This window comes from Bacillus rossius, chromosome 1, assembly GCF_032445375.1.
Source record: "Bacillus rossius redtenbacheri isolate Brsri chromosome 1, Brsri_v3, whole genome shotgun sequence".
NCBI lineage: Eukaryota > Metazoa > Arthropoda > Insecta > Phasmatodea > Bacillidae > Bacillus > Bacillus rossius.
In genome coordinates this window covers 175,845,267-175,865,854 of record NC_086330.1, presented here as the reverse complement: position 1 = coordinate 175,865,854, position 20,588 = coordinate 175,845,267, and the positions used below count along the sequence as shown (strand labels likewise).

General features: G+C 38.3%; 1 protein-coding gene across 7 annotated transcripts in view; it reads right to left on the bottom strand.

The window, feature by feature from the left end:
* Nucleotides 1–932: 932 nt before the first annotated feature.
* Nucleotides 933–20,588, bottom strand: part of LOC134527112 (uncharacterized) — a 103,321-nt gene continuing 83,665 nt past the window's right edge. For 4 of the 7 annotated variants that reach the window (XR_010074083.1, XR_010074084.1, XM_063359473.1 and 1 more), the window contains one exon: nucleotides 933–3,812. Coding sequence is in view for 2 of the 7 variants with exons in the window: in XM_063359473.1 (XP_063215543.1) it covers nucleotides 3,684–3,812 (129 nt within the window). In the remaining 5 variants the exon portion in view is untranslated. Of the gene's footprint in view, nucleotides 3,813–6,284; nucleotides 11,234–13,192; nucleotides 13,324–20,588 lie in introns of those variants that run through there. The other 3 variants (XR_010074085.1, XR_010074082.1, XR_010074081.1) reach the window with 3 other exon arrangements.

The following is a 20,588-nucleotide window of genomic DNA, read 5'->3' as shown; positions in this document are numbered from 1 at the left end:
TCGTCGTTACGCCATAGCGCCCATAGCTTCTTTCAACAGTTGCAAGCCTGATACGGCCTGATAGATAAACGTGTATTTGGATAGATAATGGGCATTTTAATTCTTTTTGCGCTGTACATTTACTTCTGTATAATAACAAAGTATTAATGTGATAAAAAAACTACGTTTGAAATGAAAACCTTACTTTTAACGGCATTAGACGCAAATTCAATATCTTATTATTTGTTTCATATACATGACCAGCAGGTTAGCAAAGATGGCTGCTTGATTAAAAATAACAATGAAACGGCTCGTTTGTTCATTAAACCATTATTATTGTTTCAATATGTGATGCAATTCGCTTAACTATGAAGAGACTAAGCAGTAAATAAAATTACTTTCATCTGTTGTCACTGATAAATAAGACCGTAATCATATACACAGGATAATCAGAAGTTGTAGGCCTAACCTAGCCACAAAAAAGGGAATCATATTTTATTATTTTCTGTTTCCGAAATGTAAAAGTTTTCTGAATACAAACAAAACATAAGACAAGTAAATTATGGGGTCCACAACATTATTAGCAATTGTGTATATTATTTAAACCTACGTGTCAACATATTTTTGTAAGGCAACAAAACTGATGAAAAATGTGCATTGGTGCTATCCTAAAACGTTTTTGTTTGGTGTTTAGGTTAGACTTATCCAACAAAATAATTAGTTCTGGCGTGACGTTAATGACGAAGTGAATTTCGTTTCATTGTTTTTGACGTCCCTCGGCCTATGGTCCCTAATTCCCTGTGGTACATTGTCCTGATTTGCCCGTGTAGCTCTCGTCGGTGAGGGATAGTGAGTTCAGGCCAACGTGGCCGGAACCGGAAAATACGGGACCTGGAGGGAACGTTACAAAGGTAGGAGGAACGGTAGATAGTAACAAGGATAATGCGATGATGTCCGTTTTCACGAGCCCTTTTAATCCGTGAAGAATCCTGCCGCAGCCTGGCCGGCACATCGCAGAACGAGCGTCCTCCCCGCCACTACCCGGACTCCCGGAAATAAGTCTTGGCCACAAGATGCGACCCGAAATGACGGAGAAGGTAACTCCGTAGCGAATCGTACCGGTTACGAAAGTTTAGCAGTGCTATGCAGCATGTACGCGACCCGTCACGTAAGCGGCAAAGGTCCAGTAAATACACGTGATGACCGAGAGAGTTCGGCGGTTCGGAGAGGCACATACACGGCCTATGACGTATGCAACTAAAGTCCCGAAACGATACGTAATGACTGAGAAAAGTTCAGCGGTACAACGAATGCTGATATAGAGCAGCTCAACTACAGAGGCAGTCCCGTGACGCTTTCACTGACTGCGAACTCGGAGCTAAGAAACGCGTCTCCCGAGCGGAGTGGAGCGAGCGCACGTCTGCTCGTCCCCGCGTCTGGTTCGCCACTGCCCTCCTCCGCCCGCCTGCGAGCCGAGGCCCACGGCCGCGGAGGAGGGGAGGGGAAATCGGCCTGCGTGAGAGAGGCCCGCCTCGCGGTGTGCCAGGCTGCGATTACATGACTAACATAGCACTTGAATGAGTTAAAGAATTATTAAGACGACATGAAAAGCAATTAATGAATGAAACACAAACACAAATGAATTAATAAGTTACGGATTAAAGACAAACAAAGTATTTACACAACATTTACATTCACTATTCCAGACGTCAGAGTTGTTACGTCACATGTATATATAATTGTGGAGGCTCGTGGTTATTTAAAAATGTGCATACAAAACATAACTATATACAACACCCTGACGTCCGCTGACGTACCAGGGCGCACGCGGGTGCGTCCCTGCTCGTAGCACTTCACAGCCGGTGCACTAGGGAAAACATACCTCCCTTAGGCCTACATCGGCGGAAAGGTACGGCCTCTGTATCTAGGAGGGCACGACGACTGTCGTCATTTTATTTGAATTAACCTCAAAGAGAAAGATAAACACTGTGAAATGTAAGTTTCAGTTGTTAATTGTTACCTATATCATTTTCCAGATGGTACTAAAGAGTTGTTTTCCCGAAGTTCGAGAAAGTGTTTTTTTCCCGAACTTCTTCCCAAGTTTCGGGATCCCGCCCACCCCTAGCTTCATCATGATTCCGTTCAAAGTAGATGGCTGCAACCCAATTTTTTTGCCATACTCACTATTGGTATCAAAGGATTTGCATTATATTATTTTCAGTTTTTCTTCAAACAATAACGCCTTGCGTTTAATGGGTTCTCCATTACTGGAAGATGCCATTACGCACTGTTTGCCATAACACTAAATATTTATTATGCTTGATAACCTTAAAATCATACCTAAAAAGATAGCCTAACTAAAAAATAAGTAATGGCTGGTAGTAGATCGCCTAACTAAAAAATAAGTAATGGCTAGTAGTAATTATGGTTTACTTCGTATTCGTTACGTGTTATAACTCAAATAGGAAAAAAGGTGTGTTGATGGAATAGCCTCTCAGTCTATACGAATGCAAGCAGATGATTGGTTGAAAATAAAACTTGTAACAGCGTGCGGTGTGTAGCACATGTTTTGACGGTAGTGCACGTTTCTCATTCATCTGATGTTCTGCCTCGAATAGGGGAAATGGCGTGCAGATGGAACAGCGTCTCAATGCAAGCAGATGATTGGTCGAAAAATACACTTATAACAGCATGCGGCATCTGACAAAGGTTTCAACGGTCTTGTGCAAGTTCAAATTATTTTGTTATTGTTCAGAAATAAGTTAATTTTTAAAATTAAAAATAAATAAAAGTTTAAAATAAACTTTTTTTTACCACAAACGCCGAAAATGCAGGAAGCATTTATTAATGCAAACGTTATGAATGGGAAAAGTTAACATAGGGATACATGGAAGTGAAATTAATAATCAGGAAAACGTATTATGCGGGAATGTCTTAAGCATGTTTTACTGTATCTATGATCTTGCATTCCTGAGAACTTGGGTTTAATTCCCAGTATAGCAACTCTGATTTTAGTAAACTGTAAAGGTTATAAGTTTAGTTTTTTAAAACTAATTTTAAATTATTTTCAGCCAACCTAACAAAATATAAACAGTAACAACTCAACACTGACACAGTACTTCTCAAATGGAAGTAGTCGAGTTACGTTGGTTGCAATGTCTGTGAAGTAAGGTGAAACCGACTGTTACAGATTACCACACCCAAGTTGTTTGTCAATCATATAACCTTTTCAAACTGACTTTGAAAAAAATTATAACAGCTCATTCTTTAAATAATTTTGAATAATATTGATAACATAAATCGTAAAGCATACAACTACATGCTAACATCAAGATTCAAAAATATGGCAAAAATAAATGTACATTGCAACTTCATGTAAAGTATTTAAAGTCTATGTATGAATATCTACTAAACTAAGAATCTGCTTCAGAATCAAAGGGCTATGAACATTTTTCTGCAAGAATTCCAATCTCGTACGGCTGTGTTGACCAGAACACTGCGAGGCACTCGTGACTGTTACTGCAGTGTCGTTAGATTCCACGAGCCAAACTGCATCACTAAAGAAAACATCCACGACCCTGTTCATCTTGTCCGCGTGGAACTCGCTGTTGAGGGAACCAACCAGGTACGACATCTTCCCCCACCGCTTGCCGCACACTGCGGCCGCGTCCAGCAGCGAAGCAAAGACAAGGGCAGCATGCATCTCATCGAAGGGTCTGCCGGCTTCCTGGCAGTAGAACTCCAGCCCTTCTACTATCATGATTCTGGACACAACAGCGTGGAGGTGAAGCGAGTATAGGTGTTTCAGAAGATCTTGCCACGTAGGCAGGTACCTACAACAAAAACTAATATAATAACAGCCTGAAGCAAATATAAACATCTTTAAAAGGGTTGTATTACAAATAGTTTTAACACAGAATATAATCCTATACAAAATTTAAAATATTTAATATATTTCAAAAACAGGAACAGTGATCATTCCATAACAAGGAAAAGATATTTCATAGTGATGTAAATAATACTGACAACACTTTAAAAATACCTTTCAATGGTTCTTACGATATTGATAACTAGAAGTTGGCTGTGTTTGCAGAATTTCTAATACTTCTCACTATTGTTTCTCCTGTTTAAAGTACAAATTTGTGTAATAAAGTTTTTACCGTACTTGAAATTCAATGATTTCTGTTGCTCAATGCAATATATCTCACCAGTAAAATAGTAACTACGAGATAATATTTATAGATGAAGCATTTTTTGAACAACATATATCCTAAACTACCCTAAATTTAACATAAGTTACTGTAAAAAATCCCCCCCAAAAAATTAATATTTCAAAACAGGCTCTTTGTCTATAAAGAAGCATGTATTACACTATACCAGGATTTTCGATGTCAACAAGTTTCCACAACTTGGTCTTGTGTTTTATTGAACCACAAAATAAAAACAGGGTGGCCACCAAACTTTGATTTTGAAATTCATGCACATTTCCAGGTTTTCAAGGTACAAAATCGAATTTTTCAAGGAATTCTCTTAATGGCGAAACTGCAAAAATGTATACGTATTTATATTGAAAAGCTTAATTTTTAAACATAACACTATGTGATTTAATCATTTCGAAGCTAGAAATACATAGCATTTACAAACATATGTTTCACACAAAGATGTGTTAGAACAAATCATTTAAGGTCGTAATTTAAAACTTAATTGTAAAATAGAACAATTCTGAACATACCATTAACACGTGTTTGAATGAGTTTGCTAAATGGAAGTTTTTAAAAATATGTAGTCAGTGTCCATTATTTTCCCGTACAAGACACATTAGAAATAATAATGTCCTATGAATGAGTCACTTTTCTTGTTAAAACACGCTAAGCCTGCGTATACCTACAAAACATATATAACAAAAATTATTTTTATCTACTGCACTATTAACAGAAAAAAGGGCGACAGAAAATTTACTCACAACAAAGAATTATTAAAAAGTCAAACAAGTGTATTTTATTCTGCAGGATTACTTCTTTTCGGATAATGCTTTAATTTTGGAATCTATTAGTTCAGCTTCTCCTCTGGCATCTTAAATAATTTTCTGTTTCTTTTCAGCCAATTCTTTTACTGCCAATGAATTAGTTATTCTTTTGATTTCATCCTTCTTTGTCGTATCACTCTTTTTCTTTGCTTCCAGGGCCTGTTTGTAGTTCAAACTCCCATTACGAGCTGCATGAATGAGACCTTTGTTAATGATTACATTCTCAACTCCTACAACCGCAGTCACTGCATCATAGATAAGTCTATGTGCTACAAGTGTCTCCTCCATCATGTTTTCTACAAGACACTGAATTGATAGAGAAACCTCTTTCAATGTTGGCATTTCCATGCGACATAATCAGAGTAAGCTGCATTACTTTACGAACGGTGCTAAAGGCATCACCTGTTCCTAGTACCTGCATCCAGAACTTGTCTAAGTGATCTTCCTTACGCTTAAATGATTCTAAATGCTCAGTTGTAGTAGCAACAACCTGTTTGAACTCATGTGCTGCTCTGTCAAAACCAACTTCTACATATTTTGAATCAAGAAGATTTTCATTGTTCTCTACGTTGACAGATGTTGAGACAAGTGAAGCCTTTACAAATTGCTCCATTACTGTTTCCACAAGACAGGTGAGAGACGAGTACAAGAAACGTGCAAGAGGCCAATCTGACTGAAATTCTCGCAGAAATGGTTCAACATCACACGCAATTCTTTTGAAAAAGTCTAACTTTGGACCAAGCATGTCATCTTTCACATTTTTCTCAACAATCATAAAACTCGCAGACACAGGTTTTGTATTTTCTTTCTCAACTGCTTTTAAAAAGACACGAAGATGAGGAAGCATGTCAATAGATCTCTGTGCAACATTGGCATTTTATAGCCAACAGACCGGGAAAAACTTAAAAGGGAAGAGGTCCGATTTTGTGTGAGCAGTGTACAAAGCACGACGAGATGGCACATCTTTCAAAAAATTGTAGAGTGCTCTAAGAAACACTACCACATTCCAACCCGTTGCAAGCATGGCAGTTTTGAAAGCATTATGTTATGTATGCAGACAACAACTTCCAATGTCCAATATTTCAGGATTTTCTTCAGATTCATATTTCATTACAGCCTTAAGATCCTTCAAAAACTTAAGGTTGACATTGGGTCCATCCATAGAAACTTAAAGAATGTTTTTAAGTTTAAGAGGGGGCAATAAATCTAAAAATGCTTTCAAAAGATCACTAGCCTTGCAAGAGCCCAAAAATGCTGAAGTGTAATAACGAGTGCATACCTCACCTTTCTCGGTGTCCCAGTATCGAACGTTCATATCCATTTGTTGATGCTGGCTCACCTTATTAAGAGACTCATCAAATCCAAGAACAAACTGAGAACACATTGCTACAATTTTTTCTAGTTCTCGCCTGAAAAATGGTGCAAGCCCAAACAGTAGTGTGTAATCTATTTTAGTTCTCTGAAGCTTCATTTTGCATGCAATGTCACTATCTGGGAACACATGTTCAAAACGATTCACATCTTTGGCTGCCATTCGCATTGACTTAATGTGACATAACAGTCTGCAAGCACCAAATAATTTCAGATTTTGTTACGTTTTCATTCAAAATAAATTTCTGAAGTCCTGCTGATTTAGAATATGTTGTTTGAATTACGTCTGTGTTCTTTTCACTTTCTGATTGCAGTTCCACAGTTTCATGGTTTTGTGTTTAACCGGTAGGTGTGGAAGAATCAATTGAAAGTGAACTGGTAGAGGGTGAGGAAGTGAAGAAAGAACTATGTAATAGCTGGTGATGCAGTTAAAGCTTTTGCCCTGTTTTTATGTTTCTTGCCAGACATATGACTGGTAAGTGCTTGTGGACCCATGCTACTGACTCAGGGTTGCCACTAATTTTTCATTTACCAATTCCCTGACATTTCCCTGATTTCCAGACAAAAAAGATGTTTTTCCCTGACAATTTTTTTACTACAAAATCACAAAAAGGATGATATTTTTTGTTATTCAAATCGCAATAGTTTCATTGTTAGAACTTTTGGACTAAGTAAATTAAGTTTGTTTAGTTACTATGCAATAGCAATAGAGAATACTAGTAGATGAAGCGAGGTTATGTTAATACATACATTCAACTATAAACAAAATTATTGCCCTACACCTACTGATAAGTAAGAAAACTCATTAAGCTAACATACTGTATTCATATTTTCTGATAATCCTATATGGAAGACAGTTACAAAACACTTTCTGTTTTTGAAAAAAAATATTCATTAAAAAAATTGCAACACAACATCTGCTGGCAATTTCAACAGCTGAATACTTCAAATTTAACATATAGTTGTATAATTAATTCCTTACCTGTCTGAGCACCAACAGCATTAATTCATCCATTCAGAAAAATTTTTGCAGTAGTAAAACATAAGTTTATGCTTTACAGTTTGTTGAAAACTTAATGCTTCCCACACAGTAACATAGATCTACATTTTTTGATGCACATTTTTAAGACATTTAACATAATACTTAGTTCACTTAAGCACAAGTATTTACACAACTTCCACACTTCTCAATGATTAAAATCCCAATTTAATATTTCTTCACAAGGCCACGAATTTGTTCATCAACAAGGGTCAACTCTTCCAGTTTCTTCTTTTTTTGCATTTCAAGATCATTTTTAATATTTGCAACCCTTTTCTTCTCATCCTTTTCTTTTTCTTTATCTTCATTACTTTTCTTCTGTTCAGTCTGTGCATCCTGATATTTACTATGAGCATTGCGGGCAGACAGAATCATAGTCTTTGTAATATTCAAATCTTGTACAACTCCACCAGATGCTTGCACTCCATCCCAAACTTGTCTTTGTGCAATCAGAGACCTCTCATGCATGTTTTCAACAAGACAATCTTTATTAACTGAAAACCCACGTTCTACACTTGCATTACCATGCGAAAATACCAACCATTTTGATAAATGTTACTAGTTCTTTGGATGTATCATGCTTCACTACAAATTTTGTCCAGAACTCATCTAACCTAGATTCTTTTCGACGAAAATTCTTTAAATCTGCTAACATTTCTGGACTCTGAAAGACTTCTTTGAAGTTAAAGTGGATTTTCTGTGCTTCCAAACCAGACAGCCAGTTGTTTTCTACAAACACTTTTAATGACATCTGTAAACGCTGCTCAGCTATTTGGGGCGATTTCACTATCATTTGTGGATCACAACAAGTAATACCCTTCGCAAGCTTGAATTTTAAAGGAGACTTGATTATAATTTTCTTGCACGTTGTTTGGAGAATTGTGCGGCAGTCCTGCTTGAAAGAAAGAATGTAAATTTCTTTAACTGAATCTATTCGTCTTAGAGCATCACGTGTACCATACCCTACATCTACCTTCTTTGCATGTAACAGAGCTTCAGATTTTGACAAATCAATGCTTGCTATACTCTTGGAACTTACTGTCTCAGGCTTCACAAAATGTTTCATCAAGGACATAAGAATGTTAGTGAGTTCTGTGTGTAAGAAGGGTGCCATAGGGGCATCAGTTTGAAAGCACTCCAAGAAGTCTTCTATTTCCTTCACAAGAAAACAAAAGAAAGCTAATTTAGCAGGCATCAATTTGTCACTTATACCTCCTACCATTGCTGCATAGCTACCAGACATAACTGGTTCCTTCTTATTTTCCTTAACTCCCTCTACATACTTCTTCAAGTTGGGAATAATTTCAAGGGCCCTCTGTGCAACCTCAAAGTTCTGAAGCCATCTCACATTACAAAATTTAACTGGAAATTTTGTTGATCCAGAAAACATTGTGTAGTCACTCCTTCTTGCAGGCTGATCCTTGAAAAAGTTGTAAATAGCATGCAAAAATTGAAAAATTTTCCATTCACAACTGTTCATTCCGACCTTAAAAGCATTGTGAAGAGTATGCAACCCACACGAGCCAATTTCCATTATCACATGATCTGAAGGGTCTCTGTTCAAGTCTGCTTTTAAGTCTGCCAAAAGCTTAATATTCACATTTGGCCCATCCATGGATAATTGCATTAGCTTTCGTAAGTCTAGTTCTGATACTGCCTCTTTAAAAGATCGTATAAGGTCAGCAGCAGTTGTATGACCCAAAAAAACTGAAGTGAAATAATGTGTACTTACAGTGTCCTTAGATTTGCTCCAAAAGCGAATGACAATGTCCATCTGTTCTTTCTGGGCAATTTTATTAAGTGATTCATCAAAAGAAATGACAAAGAAATCACACTGAGAAATTTCTTGCAATAACTCCTTGTGAAAATATGGAGCTAAACCATAAACTATGGTGTATGAAATCTTTGTGCGTTGAAGACGCATGTTCATGGCTATTGAACTATCACTAAACATAGCTTTGAAAACTTGAACAGCTTTCCCTGCAGAATTCACTGACCAATGATTCATTACAACTAGAAGGCACCATAATATATCGGCTTTGGTATTTTCATTTTTCAATAAGAATGACTGCAATGGACGAGACGTAACAGACTGTTGGGAGACAATTTCTTTTGTATTTAAGAATGACAAATTTTCACTTTCATTAACATCTTTTGCACATTTATTCTCTTGCAAACTTTCCTCAGATTGACTAAATCTTGAAGACTCCTGAGAACTAGTACTTGCATCAGTGTTACTTTTTTTTAGAAAAATTCTCAGATCACATTCACTATTTACCCGAGAACGAGACTTATGTTTCTGACCATTGAGATGACTTGTAACTGCTCTTTTTCCCATGTTGCTTAAACTGAGAGTGCTCCGACACAAAGAGCAGAAGAAGACATGCTTGTCTTTCTCAACCTTTTGAAGCCATGGCTGAAACCGTTGATCACAAAGCCAGCCATCATTAAACTCAGTAAGTCTGGACTTTGAGAGTGACATCTGCAAAAAGAAAAATTAACTTTTAGACTAACAATACTCAATTCCATAGCCCAAAGCACAATCCATAACGAACTTTTATCTTTTTGCGGACTAAAATTATCCTTGGCCAATAATATTTCATTTGATCAGTAGCAGCCACATTCATTGCAGGAAATTAGTACAATTAATATATTTGGTAAATCCTCCGGACTTAATTTGGTTTTGAATAATTTTATAAAAACCTAATCATTAAATTAAATAGGCCTAATTTGAAACTAATACAATGCTACAGATCAGTGGCGTCTCGTCAGGGCAAGCAAGGCAAGCAGTGCTTGCCCAGGCAGTTTCCAGACATTGTATTTTTTAAATAAATATTTTATTCAGAATAGTATTTTACTTTGGCTCGTGCAGTTAGGTGTATGTATTTTTTACACTATCTTCTTGGGACCCAATACTGTGCGCTGTGCGCTATGAAAAAAGAACTCGTTGACACAAAAACATGCTGTTTTAGAAGCGTTGCTAGGTTTAGAAGCGCTGGTAGGATCGCTTTCAGCAGGAAGGCTGCCGCAGTAGTTTCCTTTCGGAAGGGGGGTGGCATGGTACAAAGGTTCAGGGAGGGGATTGGCTGGAAATTTTTTTTTTTTTTTCCTAGCCTAAGTTAATTCTAAGTGTGTAGGGGAGGGTCCAGGTTAGGGGAGGACCTAAGTGTGTCTCAGGCCGAAGCCTATACACTCTACCATGCGGGTTTTTAACCATGCAGGACAAGGGCGCGTGCATCATGTGCTTATTGGGGTTTACTGGCCAGCCATGGCTGCAATTGGCGCCATGACTGACGCCCCATTGGTCGCCTAGCTTAAAAGCTAGCTAAGTGTGACCCAGGTAAAACCTGCATAGACACAGGGAAAACCCTGGGCCGGTTCATGCGGGGATCAATTAACATGCATTAAGCAAGCAGGTAACTACTGGACAAGAGGAAGAAGGGTCCAGGTAAGAAGAGTTGGAGGGGCTGAAAAATCAACCTTGGTGGAGTTGGGTGCTTGGGCCTTGCGGCCCGCATTTAAAGTTGGGAGCTCCTGGGTTATTATTAGCCAGGGGCGCATGCGCCCCCAGGGGCGGGCGACTTCACGTCAGCCCAGCCACAGCTGCCCAGGCAGCCACAGTTAAGAAAGAAGTGGGCAGACGAGCCAGTAAACCAGCTCGAACTGCTGGCTCTCGGAGCGAAAGGCAGCCTGACATTGCGCCATCTTCATCTTCCTTCTTCCAGTCAACAGCCAACGACCTTTCAAGGAAAAATACGCGGTAGAAGCTACGAAGGTAACGCTTTCTTGCCGAACTGGAGCGAACATGGCCGAAGCAGATGGTGGAATTTTTCCGCCGACTGCTTCGGCTATGTCCGGTACAGTTCGGCACGGTAGGTGGCGATGTCGCGTTTCAGAGAAGAGTCTAGCGACAGCAAAGCTACCTTCCTGCAACTGGCAACTGGCAACTTGCTCGTTCCGGGGCCGGCTGCCGCACCGCTCAGGCTCGTTCCGGGGCCGGCGGCACAATCATATGTCATCTGAAACTTCCATTTGTCCAATATGGCCTCGTGGCTGAGCGCTCAGCGGCGCTATCATCGAATCCCGGCAGGTGCGAATTTTTTTTGTACTTGTAAAAATAAATACGAGCACGTATAATTTCAAAAGTAATAAATATATTTGAAAAATGAATGCAAATAAAAGTAAATTTATTAATTAAATTGTAATTTTCAGGTAAGGCCATGATAACTAATGGTCAATAAGGTTAGGTTAGCTACATTATAAATACTTTAAAACTTTGTGGACGGTTGATTTGGTTAGGATAGCTACATTAAAGATACTGTGAAATCATGTAAACTGTTTCCTAGCGCTGGATAGCTACATATTAAAAAGTTATTTGCTAAGCAACCATAAAATGATTTTACAGTAATTTTAATGTAGCTATACTTACCTAATATAACCAACCATCCACTAAACAGTCTATGTGGCATTTTTATACTGGAGAGAAAAAACGCGCGCTTAAAAATAAAAAAACATCCAGGGGGTAGGCGCTCCCGATCGGCTAACTTCGGAAAGGATCGGCATTTGCGGCCAGTTGCAGGAAGGTAGCATTGCTGTCGCTAGACTCTTGTCGTTTAAGTCGGCGGTCGTCTCTCGGGGCGCGCGCATCTCTCCCGCGGGCTGTTGGCTGGCAGTGCGTGGGGGATTTGTGGGCGTACGATGATACTACACTCCCACTTAGTATATAAGTAATGTAGAGTAGGTATTTTACTATCAGAATAATGTAAGTCAATCATTATTTTTCAAAAATAATGTATTTAAAAAAAATGTCAATTTTTCAACCTGTGGAATAGTCAATGTTAAGTTAAGAAAACTACTTAAATAGCACCATTTTGTACCTTGAAATCCATATTTTCCCGGCGGAGGGCCCCCAGACCCCCCCCACCCAACCTCATCATGTTTTGGTGTGAACAGAGTTATTGCTTCCCCTCATGTAAACCTCACGCCTCGCCACTGCTACAGATGTTAACAATTTTCAACGTACAAAATAAATAAACACACAACCACTTTATAAAGAAACCTGAGACAGTGTTCCAATGCAACATAATAATTACAGCCTAATGCATTAATATAAATTAACATAGATTTAACTATTCGGTCTATGTTAAAAACTTAAGAAATTTTGAAACTTGATATTTAGGCCAAGAAATAAATTCAACACCTCTTTACCAGAAAACTAAAATAATAAAAACCGGTAAACTAATTTATGATTTTGGATGTTTTTACCTTCATGCCGATAAACTTTTTTTAACCTAGTAAAAACATTTGTTGCGCTAAGCGCGAACGTTGCGGCAGACGCGATAAAGTTTCTGATAAGGAATTGTATTTGTAAAATTCGCGCTGCATCTGCCGCCAAGCTAGGCCTATTGTGATTCCAGCATAACAACATAACCTGCTAAACATTGTGACCAAGTCTCACGGTGGCATTTGGAAAACAGTGTAAAGTCAAAACTGTTTTGTGAATCGCAAGCTATTGAAGTACGTGAATCCAAATCCAGTGAAACAGGTCACATTTTTTGCTTACATACAAACACGTGCTACATTTTGTAAAAAAAAAAAAAAAAAAAAAAAAAAAACACGTTAGTTGTTTTTTTTACAACTATCGCGGAATCGAATTGCGTCAGCATTACCGAACTTCTCCACGTGCGTCTAGACATAAAACAGGGTTTTACGGACTTTTCTTAAAAGGTCGGTAAAAATTAGTAAACCTATAAGCAGGTGTCTAAATAATTACTTACATGCCATGAAGCTATAGACGTCGCGTCGGCAATGAGGTGAAGTTAGATTCGAATCTCAGATTCGTTTTCCAACGCGTACCATAATTATAGTACACCAAGATAAAACCGAACGAAAATGATCCAGGGCTTATCTGCAAGAAGGACATAAGAAAATTATATGATAAATATGTATTTAACAACGAAAATTTATTATAAACAAACTAAATATTTATGAACACTTCAAAAAAATATTAATATAATTATAAAAACGCTGGAACGGGGTATATAAAATACGTTTTAAAAAGTTTACTGCACCATATAGAGAACAGTTTAGTAAGCAATTATCACTACCAAATTGTCGAAATCGCCAATTTCAAGGCGTTATTTTTAGGTGACTCGAATTGCGTACCCTATAGAGACAAACCTCACCTTAAAAAGCACACATTTAAGTAAAATATAGCATATCAGATTCGTTTTGACAGAGGTTTGTGCTCCATGTACAGCCCTGTCAAATTACCAATATTCACTGACAATGTGTTGATATTGCCAACTTCAAGGCGTTTTTTAAGGTGACTCGATTTGCGTACCCTATAGAGACGTACCTCACCTTAAAAAGCACACATTTGAGTAAAATATAGCATATCAGATTCGTTTTGACAGAGGTTTGTGTTCCATGTACAGCCCTGTCAAATTACCAATATTCACTGACAATGTGTTGATATTGCCAACTTCAAGACGTTTTTTAAGGTGACTCGATTTGCGTACCGTATAGAGACGTACCTCACCTTAAATAGCACACATTTGAGTAAAATATTGAATATCAGATTCGTTTTGGCAGAGGTTTGTGCTCCATGTACAGCCGTGTCAAATTACCAATATTCACTGACTATGTGTTGATATTGCCAACTTCAAGGCGTTTTTTAAGGTCACTCGAATTGCGTACCGTATAGAGACGTACCTCACCTTAAAAAGCACACATTTGAGTAAAATATAGCATATCAGATTCGTTTTGACAGAGGTTTGTGCTCCATGTACAGCCCTGTCAAATTACCAATATTCACTGACAATGTGTTGATATTGCCAACTTCAAGGCGTTTTTTAAGGTGACTCGATTTGCGTATCCTATAGAGACGTACCTCACCTTAAAAAGCACACATTTGAGTAAAATATAGCATATCAGATTCGTTTTGACAGAGGTTTGTGTTCCATGTACAGCCCTGTCAAATTATCAATATTCACTGACAATGTGTTGATATTGCCAACTTCAAGGCGTTTTTTAAGGTGACTCGATTTGCGTACCCTATAGAGACGTACCTCACCTTAAATAGCACACATTTGAGTAAAATATTGAATATCAGATTCGTTTTGACAGAGGTTTGTGCTCCATGTACAGTCCTGTCAAATTACTAATATTCACTGACAATGTGTTGATATTGCCAAATTCAAGGCGTTTTTTAAGGTGACTCGATTTGCGTACCGTATAGAGACGTACCTCACCTTAAAAAGCACACATTTGAGTAAAATATAGCATATCAGATTCGTTTTGACAGAGATTTGTGCTCCATGTACAGCCCTGTCAAATTACCAATATTCACTGACAATGTGTTGATATTGCCAACTTCAAGGCGTTTTTTAAGGTGAGAAATTTGCGTACCCTATAGAGACGTACCTCACCTTAAATAGCACACATTTGAGTAAAATATTGAATATCAGATTCGTTTTGACAGAGGTTTGTGCTCCATGTACAGCCCTGTCAAATTACCAATATTCACTGACAATGTGTTGATATTGCCAAATTCAAGGCGTTTTTTAAGGTGACTCGATTTGCGTACCGTATAGAGACGTACCTCACCTTAAAAAGCACACATTTGAGTAAAATATAGCATATCAGATTCGTTTTGACAGAGATTTGTGCTCCATGTACAGCCCTGTCAAATTACCAATATTCACTGACAATGTGTTGATATTGCCAACTTCAAGGCGTTTTTTAAGGTGAGAAATTTGCGTACCCTATAGAGACGTACCTCACCTTAAAAAGCACACATTTGAGTAAAATATTGAATATCAGATTCGTTTTGACAGAGGTTTGTGCTCCATGTACAGCCCTGTCAAATTACCAATATTCACTGACAATGTGTTGATATTGCCAACTTCAAGGCGTTTTTTAAGGTGACTCGATTTGCGTACCGTATAGAGACGTACCTCACCTTAAATAGCACAAATTTGAGTAAAATATTGAATATCAGATTCGTTTTGGCAGAGGTTTGTGCTCCATGTACAGCCCTGTCAAATTACCAATATTCACTGACTATGTGTTGATATTGCCAACTTCAAGGCGTTTTTTAAGGTCACTCGAATTGCGTACCGTATAGAGACGTACCTCACCTTAAAAAGCACACATTTGAGTAAAATATAGCATATCAGATTCGTTTTGACAGAGGTTTGTGCTCCATGTACAGCCTTGTCAAATTACCAATATTCACTGACAATGTGTTGATATTGCCAACTTCAAGGCGTTTTTTTAAGGTGACTCGATTTGCGTACCGTATAGAGACGTACCTCACCTTAAAAAGCACACATTTGAGTAAAATATTGAATATCAGATTCGTTTTGACAGAGGTTTGTGCACCATGTACAGCCCTGTCAAATTACCAATATTCACTGACAATGTGTTGATATTGCCAACTTCAAGGCGTTTTTTAAGGTGACTCGATTTGCGTACCGTATAGAGACGTACCTCACCTTAAAAAGCACACATTTGAGTAAAATATAGCATATCAGATTCGTTTTGACAGAGGTATGTGCTCCATGTACAGCCCTGTCAAATTACCAATATTCACTGACAATGTGTTGATATTGCCAACTTCAAGGCGTTTTTTAAGGTGAGAAATTTGCGTACCCTATAGAGACGTACCTCACCTTAAATAGCACACATTTGAGTAAAATATTGAATATCAGATTCGTTTTGACAGAGGTTTGTGCTCCATGTACAGCCCTGTCAAATTACCAATATTCACTGACAATGTGTTGATATTGCCATTTTCAAGGCGTTTTTTAAGGTGACTCGATTTGCGTACCCTATAGAGACGTACCTCACCTTAAAAAGCACACATTTGAGTAAAATATAGCGTATCAGATTCGTTTTGACAGAGGTTTGTGCTCCATGTACAGCCCTGTCAAATTACCAATATTCACTGACAATGTGTTGATATTGCCAACTTCAAGGCGTTTTTTAAGGTGACTCGATTTGCGTACCCTATAGAGACGTACCTCACCTTAAATAGCACACATTTGAGTAAAATATTGAATATCAGATTCGTTTTGACAGAGGTTTGTGCTCCATGTACAGCCCTGTCAAATTACCAATATTCACTGACAATGTGTTGATATTGCCAACTTCAAGGCGTTTTTTTAAGGTGACTCGATTTGCGTACCCTATAGAGACGTACCTCACCTTAAAAAGCACACATTTGAGTAAAATATAGCATATCAGATTCGTTTTGACAGAGGTTTTTGCTCCATGTACAGCCCTGTCAAATTACCAATATTCACTGACAATGTGTTGATATTGCCAACTTCAAGGCGTTTTTTAAGCTGACTCGATTTGCGTACCGTATAGAGACGTACCTCACCTTAAAAAGCACACATTTAAGTAAAATTTAGCATATCAGATTCGTTTTGACAGAGGTTTGTGCTCCATGTACAGCCCTGTCAAATTACCAATATTCACTGACAATGTGTTGATATTGCCAACTTAAAGTCGTTTTTTAAGGTGACTCGATTTAGGTACCGTATAGAGACGTACCTCACCTTAAAAAGCACACATTTGAGTAAAATATAGCATATCAGATTCGTTTTGACAGAGGTTTGTGCTCCATGTACAGCCCTGTCAAATTACCAATATTCACTGACAATGTGTTGTATATATTGCCAACTTCAAGGCGTTTTTTAAGGTGACTCGATTTGCGTACCGTATAGAGACGTACCTCACCTTAAATAGCACACATTTGAGTAAAATATTGAAAATCAGATTCGTTTTGGCAGAGGTTTGTGCTCCATGTACAGCCCTGTCAAATTACCAATATTCACTGACAATGTGTTGATATTGCCAACTTCAAGGCGTTTTTTAAGGTGACTCGATTTGCGTACCCTATAGAGACGTACCTCACCTTAAAAAGCACACATTTGAGTAAAATATTGAATATCATGACGTCGACCCAAGTGTCTCCTCGGCTCCCTCAGGCCGTTATGCCTCGTCAACGCCCTCCCCGTGTGTCCCCAGTGGAGTGCGACGGCCAGGGACGCACCCGCGTGCGCCCTAGCATGCCAGTGAGGGTTATGTCTGTGTATATATATTTGCAAACGATCAAGGGTCTTAAATGTAGATAACTTATTTATTCATTAATGTCTCGTGTATGTCTTTGTAAATAATTCAATAACTTTCTGAAGGGTTTCGCCGTAGTATGTAATCGCAGCCTGGCGCGCCGCGGGACGGAGCTCTTTTTCCCCTCCCTCCCCGCCACCCGCGGGCGCCGGCCCGCGGGCGAGCGGGGAGAGGCAGTCGCGTCCTGGTCTCGAGCGGAGACAGACGTGTTCGTCGCTCCGCGAGCCGCGTACTCTGCGCTCGGGACTAGTCATTCGCTCCGGTCGTAGTTAGTCTCGGCAGCTGAGATGCCACCGCGAATCAGCTTAGCCTTGTTAATTTACGAGTTATCGGGAGACGTGTCTAGCGGGCAGTTTCTACAACGCGAACGTGGTGCTACGAGTCTCTGAACTTTTCGCCGTCCACGGAACATTACGTAACGGGCCGCGTACGTACAGCGCTCCGTCTTCGGGCCCTCTCTCACTGGGTCAGCTTAGCATTAATAAACTTTACGATTCGCGCCGAAACGTATTTGAGAACCGCCCCGTCATCAGGGAGTCCGTGTCGCCGTGGTAGGGCACTTGTTCCGCGACGGTTCCGCCAGGCTGCGGCATGACTTTATAAGCGTTAATAAAAGACGGCTCGTGAAATTCGTTAATGCCGTGTTCTGCTTGCGACAACCTACCAACATTCCTCGCAATCACTTCACTCTCCCTCCAGGTCCCGCCTTTCCCGGTCCCGGCCACGTTGGCCTGGACCCACACCTCTCCGACGAGGGCAGTACGGGCATAACAGGACATTTATTTCAACGGGAAAACGGGGACCAGAAGTCGAGGGACGTCAATCAGATTCGTTTTGACAGAGGTTTGTGCTCCATGTACAGCCCTGTCAAATTACCAATATTCACTGCCAATGTATCTAACTCGCCAAGTGCAATAAGTTATGTAAGGTTACATAAAGAAAGAAATTTAATATAACGTCTTTTGCGATGTACAAATTAAAATTTGTATAATAGTACTTTTGTCTCGTGCCTAGTTCCTGCGCAATTAACTTGATAGCATTGTACTTAGTTGCGGGAGTAATTCTAGAGAGCAGCACCGAAGTGGAGAAGTATATAAATTCGTTTTTATAGTACGATTTTATAATAAATACGCATTCCGAATACACCAAACGTCGTTATAAATTATCTAAATATTTTTTAAAACATCTTGCAAAATATCTCGTGTTTAAAAAAAATTTGAAATAAAAAATTTATATAAAAAAATCAGTCGGAACGGTTATGATGATACGAAAAATTCGTCAAACGTCTTAAATTTAATATTAATTTTCCTGAGGAAGCTCCTTTAGAAGGTAAAAAGTGTTAAATTCGGTATTACATTTTTTTTTATATTTTGATGTATTTTTCGAAAATGTATGTTTGAAATAGAATGGATGTCGGTTATTTGTCTTGATATATTACGCACAATTTAATTTAAATGTACTTGCAGTTAAATAAACTATCATTCGAACGTTTACGAATAAATTTCGCCTATTCCTAGACGCTCGTAGTAGTCTGGATAATTCGTCGAAAAAATTTTACGTTTTTATTACTTCTGATGCTTTAAATTATATGCAATTGAAGGTCCAAAGACGGAATTTTATGTAGCATTAGTTAATAATTCCGCCCCTCACGAAAAACGAAGGATAATATTTGTCGCGGAATATTGAATGCGTACGTAGTTGCGGTGGTAGTTTGTAGATAGCGCTGGCGGCGCCATGGTTCGTACAATAAGGGATTTCCAAATTAAATGTAACTTTTAAATTACAGCACCGATTCGCTTGAATATCGGTGTACCATCATTAAATAATATGAGAATTAGAAATATTACGAAGAAAATGTGATGGTAAAACGATTCGCGAAAAAAAATTATTAATAAAGCACATTTTCAAAAGCTAATTTCTCGTAAAATACAGCGAGTTAACACTCCCGGCAGCTTTATTTAATACGCAGATACTCTATAAAATTACTTACTTAAAATTTTTTGTAAATTATATGCCCCATTCGCTTAAATCAGCTGTTTACGTGACACGTAAAAACGAGTCTTGACCATGACTTGCGGAGCACATTTTCGTTAATTATAAATGCTTTACTTCCTCTAAAGACTTCCTATCTTAGGAAAACTATTTATAGTTAAATTTTGCAGCTTTTTATGCACTTGGAATCATCGAAATGATTCGGTACGAGATTTTCGTTACACATTCCTTGCGACGCGAAAAAATAACCTCGCCACGTACCAACTCGACTCTATCGTCGAACTTAGCTTCGTCGAAAATCGTGGGGACGACTAAAAACCTTAATAACTTTTTAAATAATGAACGGATTGGCTCGGAACTTGAGAGTAATATGCGACATGATCTATTCTTAATTACTAAACACTAATATTAACGATCAGAGCACACGGGGTAAATAATAGCGGAATACGAATGATCGCGTGGGACCCATTTCAAACATTAATAACTTTTGAAATACTGAACGGAATGACGCAAAATTTGAAAAATTTTACGTTTCGTGATCTGTTCTTTCTTTATACACGATAAAAAAAATTCCGTTAAAAAACACTTAATTCGGCTGTTGGAAATCATGCGTCCCATTGAAAAAAGTAAATTAATGATTAACTGATTCTGGTGCATGCCCCTGTAAAAATGTATTGTGTAATAAATTATTAAGTAATAAAATGAATTGAGTATTGCGTGTATTTTAGAACAGTTGTTATCCGCATCGTGCGTATCCATGTGGCCAGAGATCATTGTATGGTAAAAGAAAATAAACGATTGTTTAACCCTTGACACTTAAATACATGTGCACGCATTAAAATTAATAACAATTCTCGTGACGAAGCTCGTTCGGACAATAAAAAAGGTATTTATATAAGTATTTCAATATTATTTTAACGCTATATAAATATTTGTGATGTTGGTTGTTTTGAAATAAACGTACGATTTACGGGAAATATTAAAACGTTTACATAAAGAGATCAGTTGTGGGTGTTATAATTAAATGATAAATACATGCAA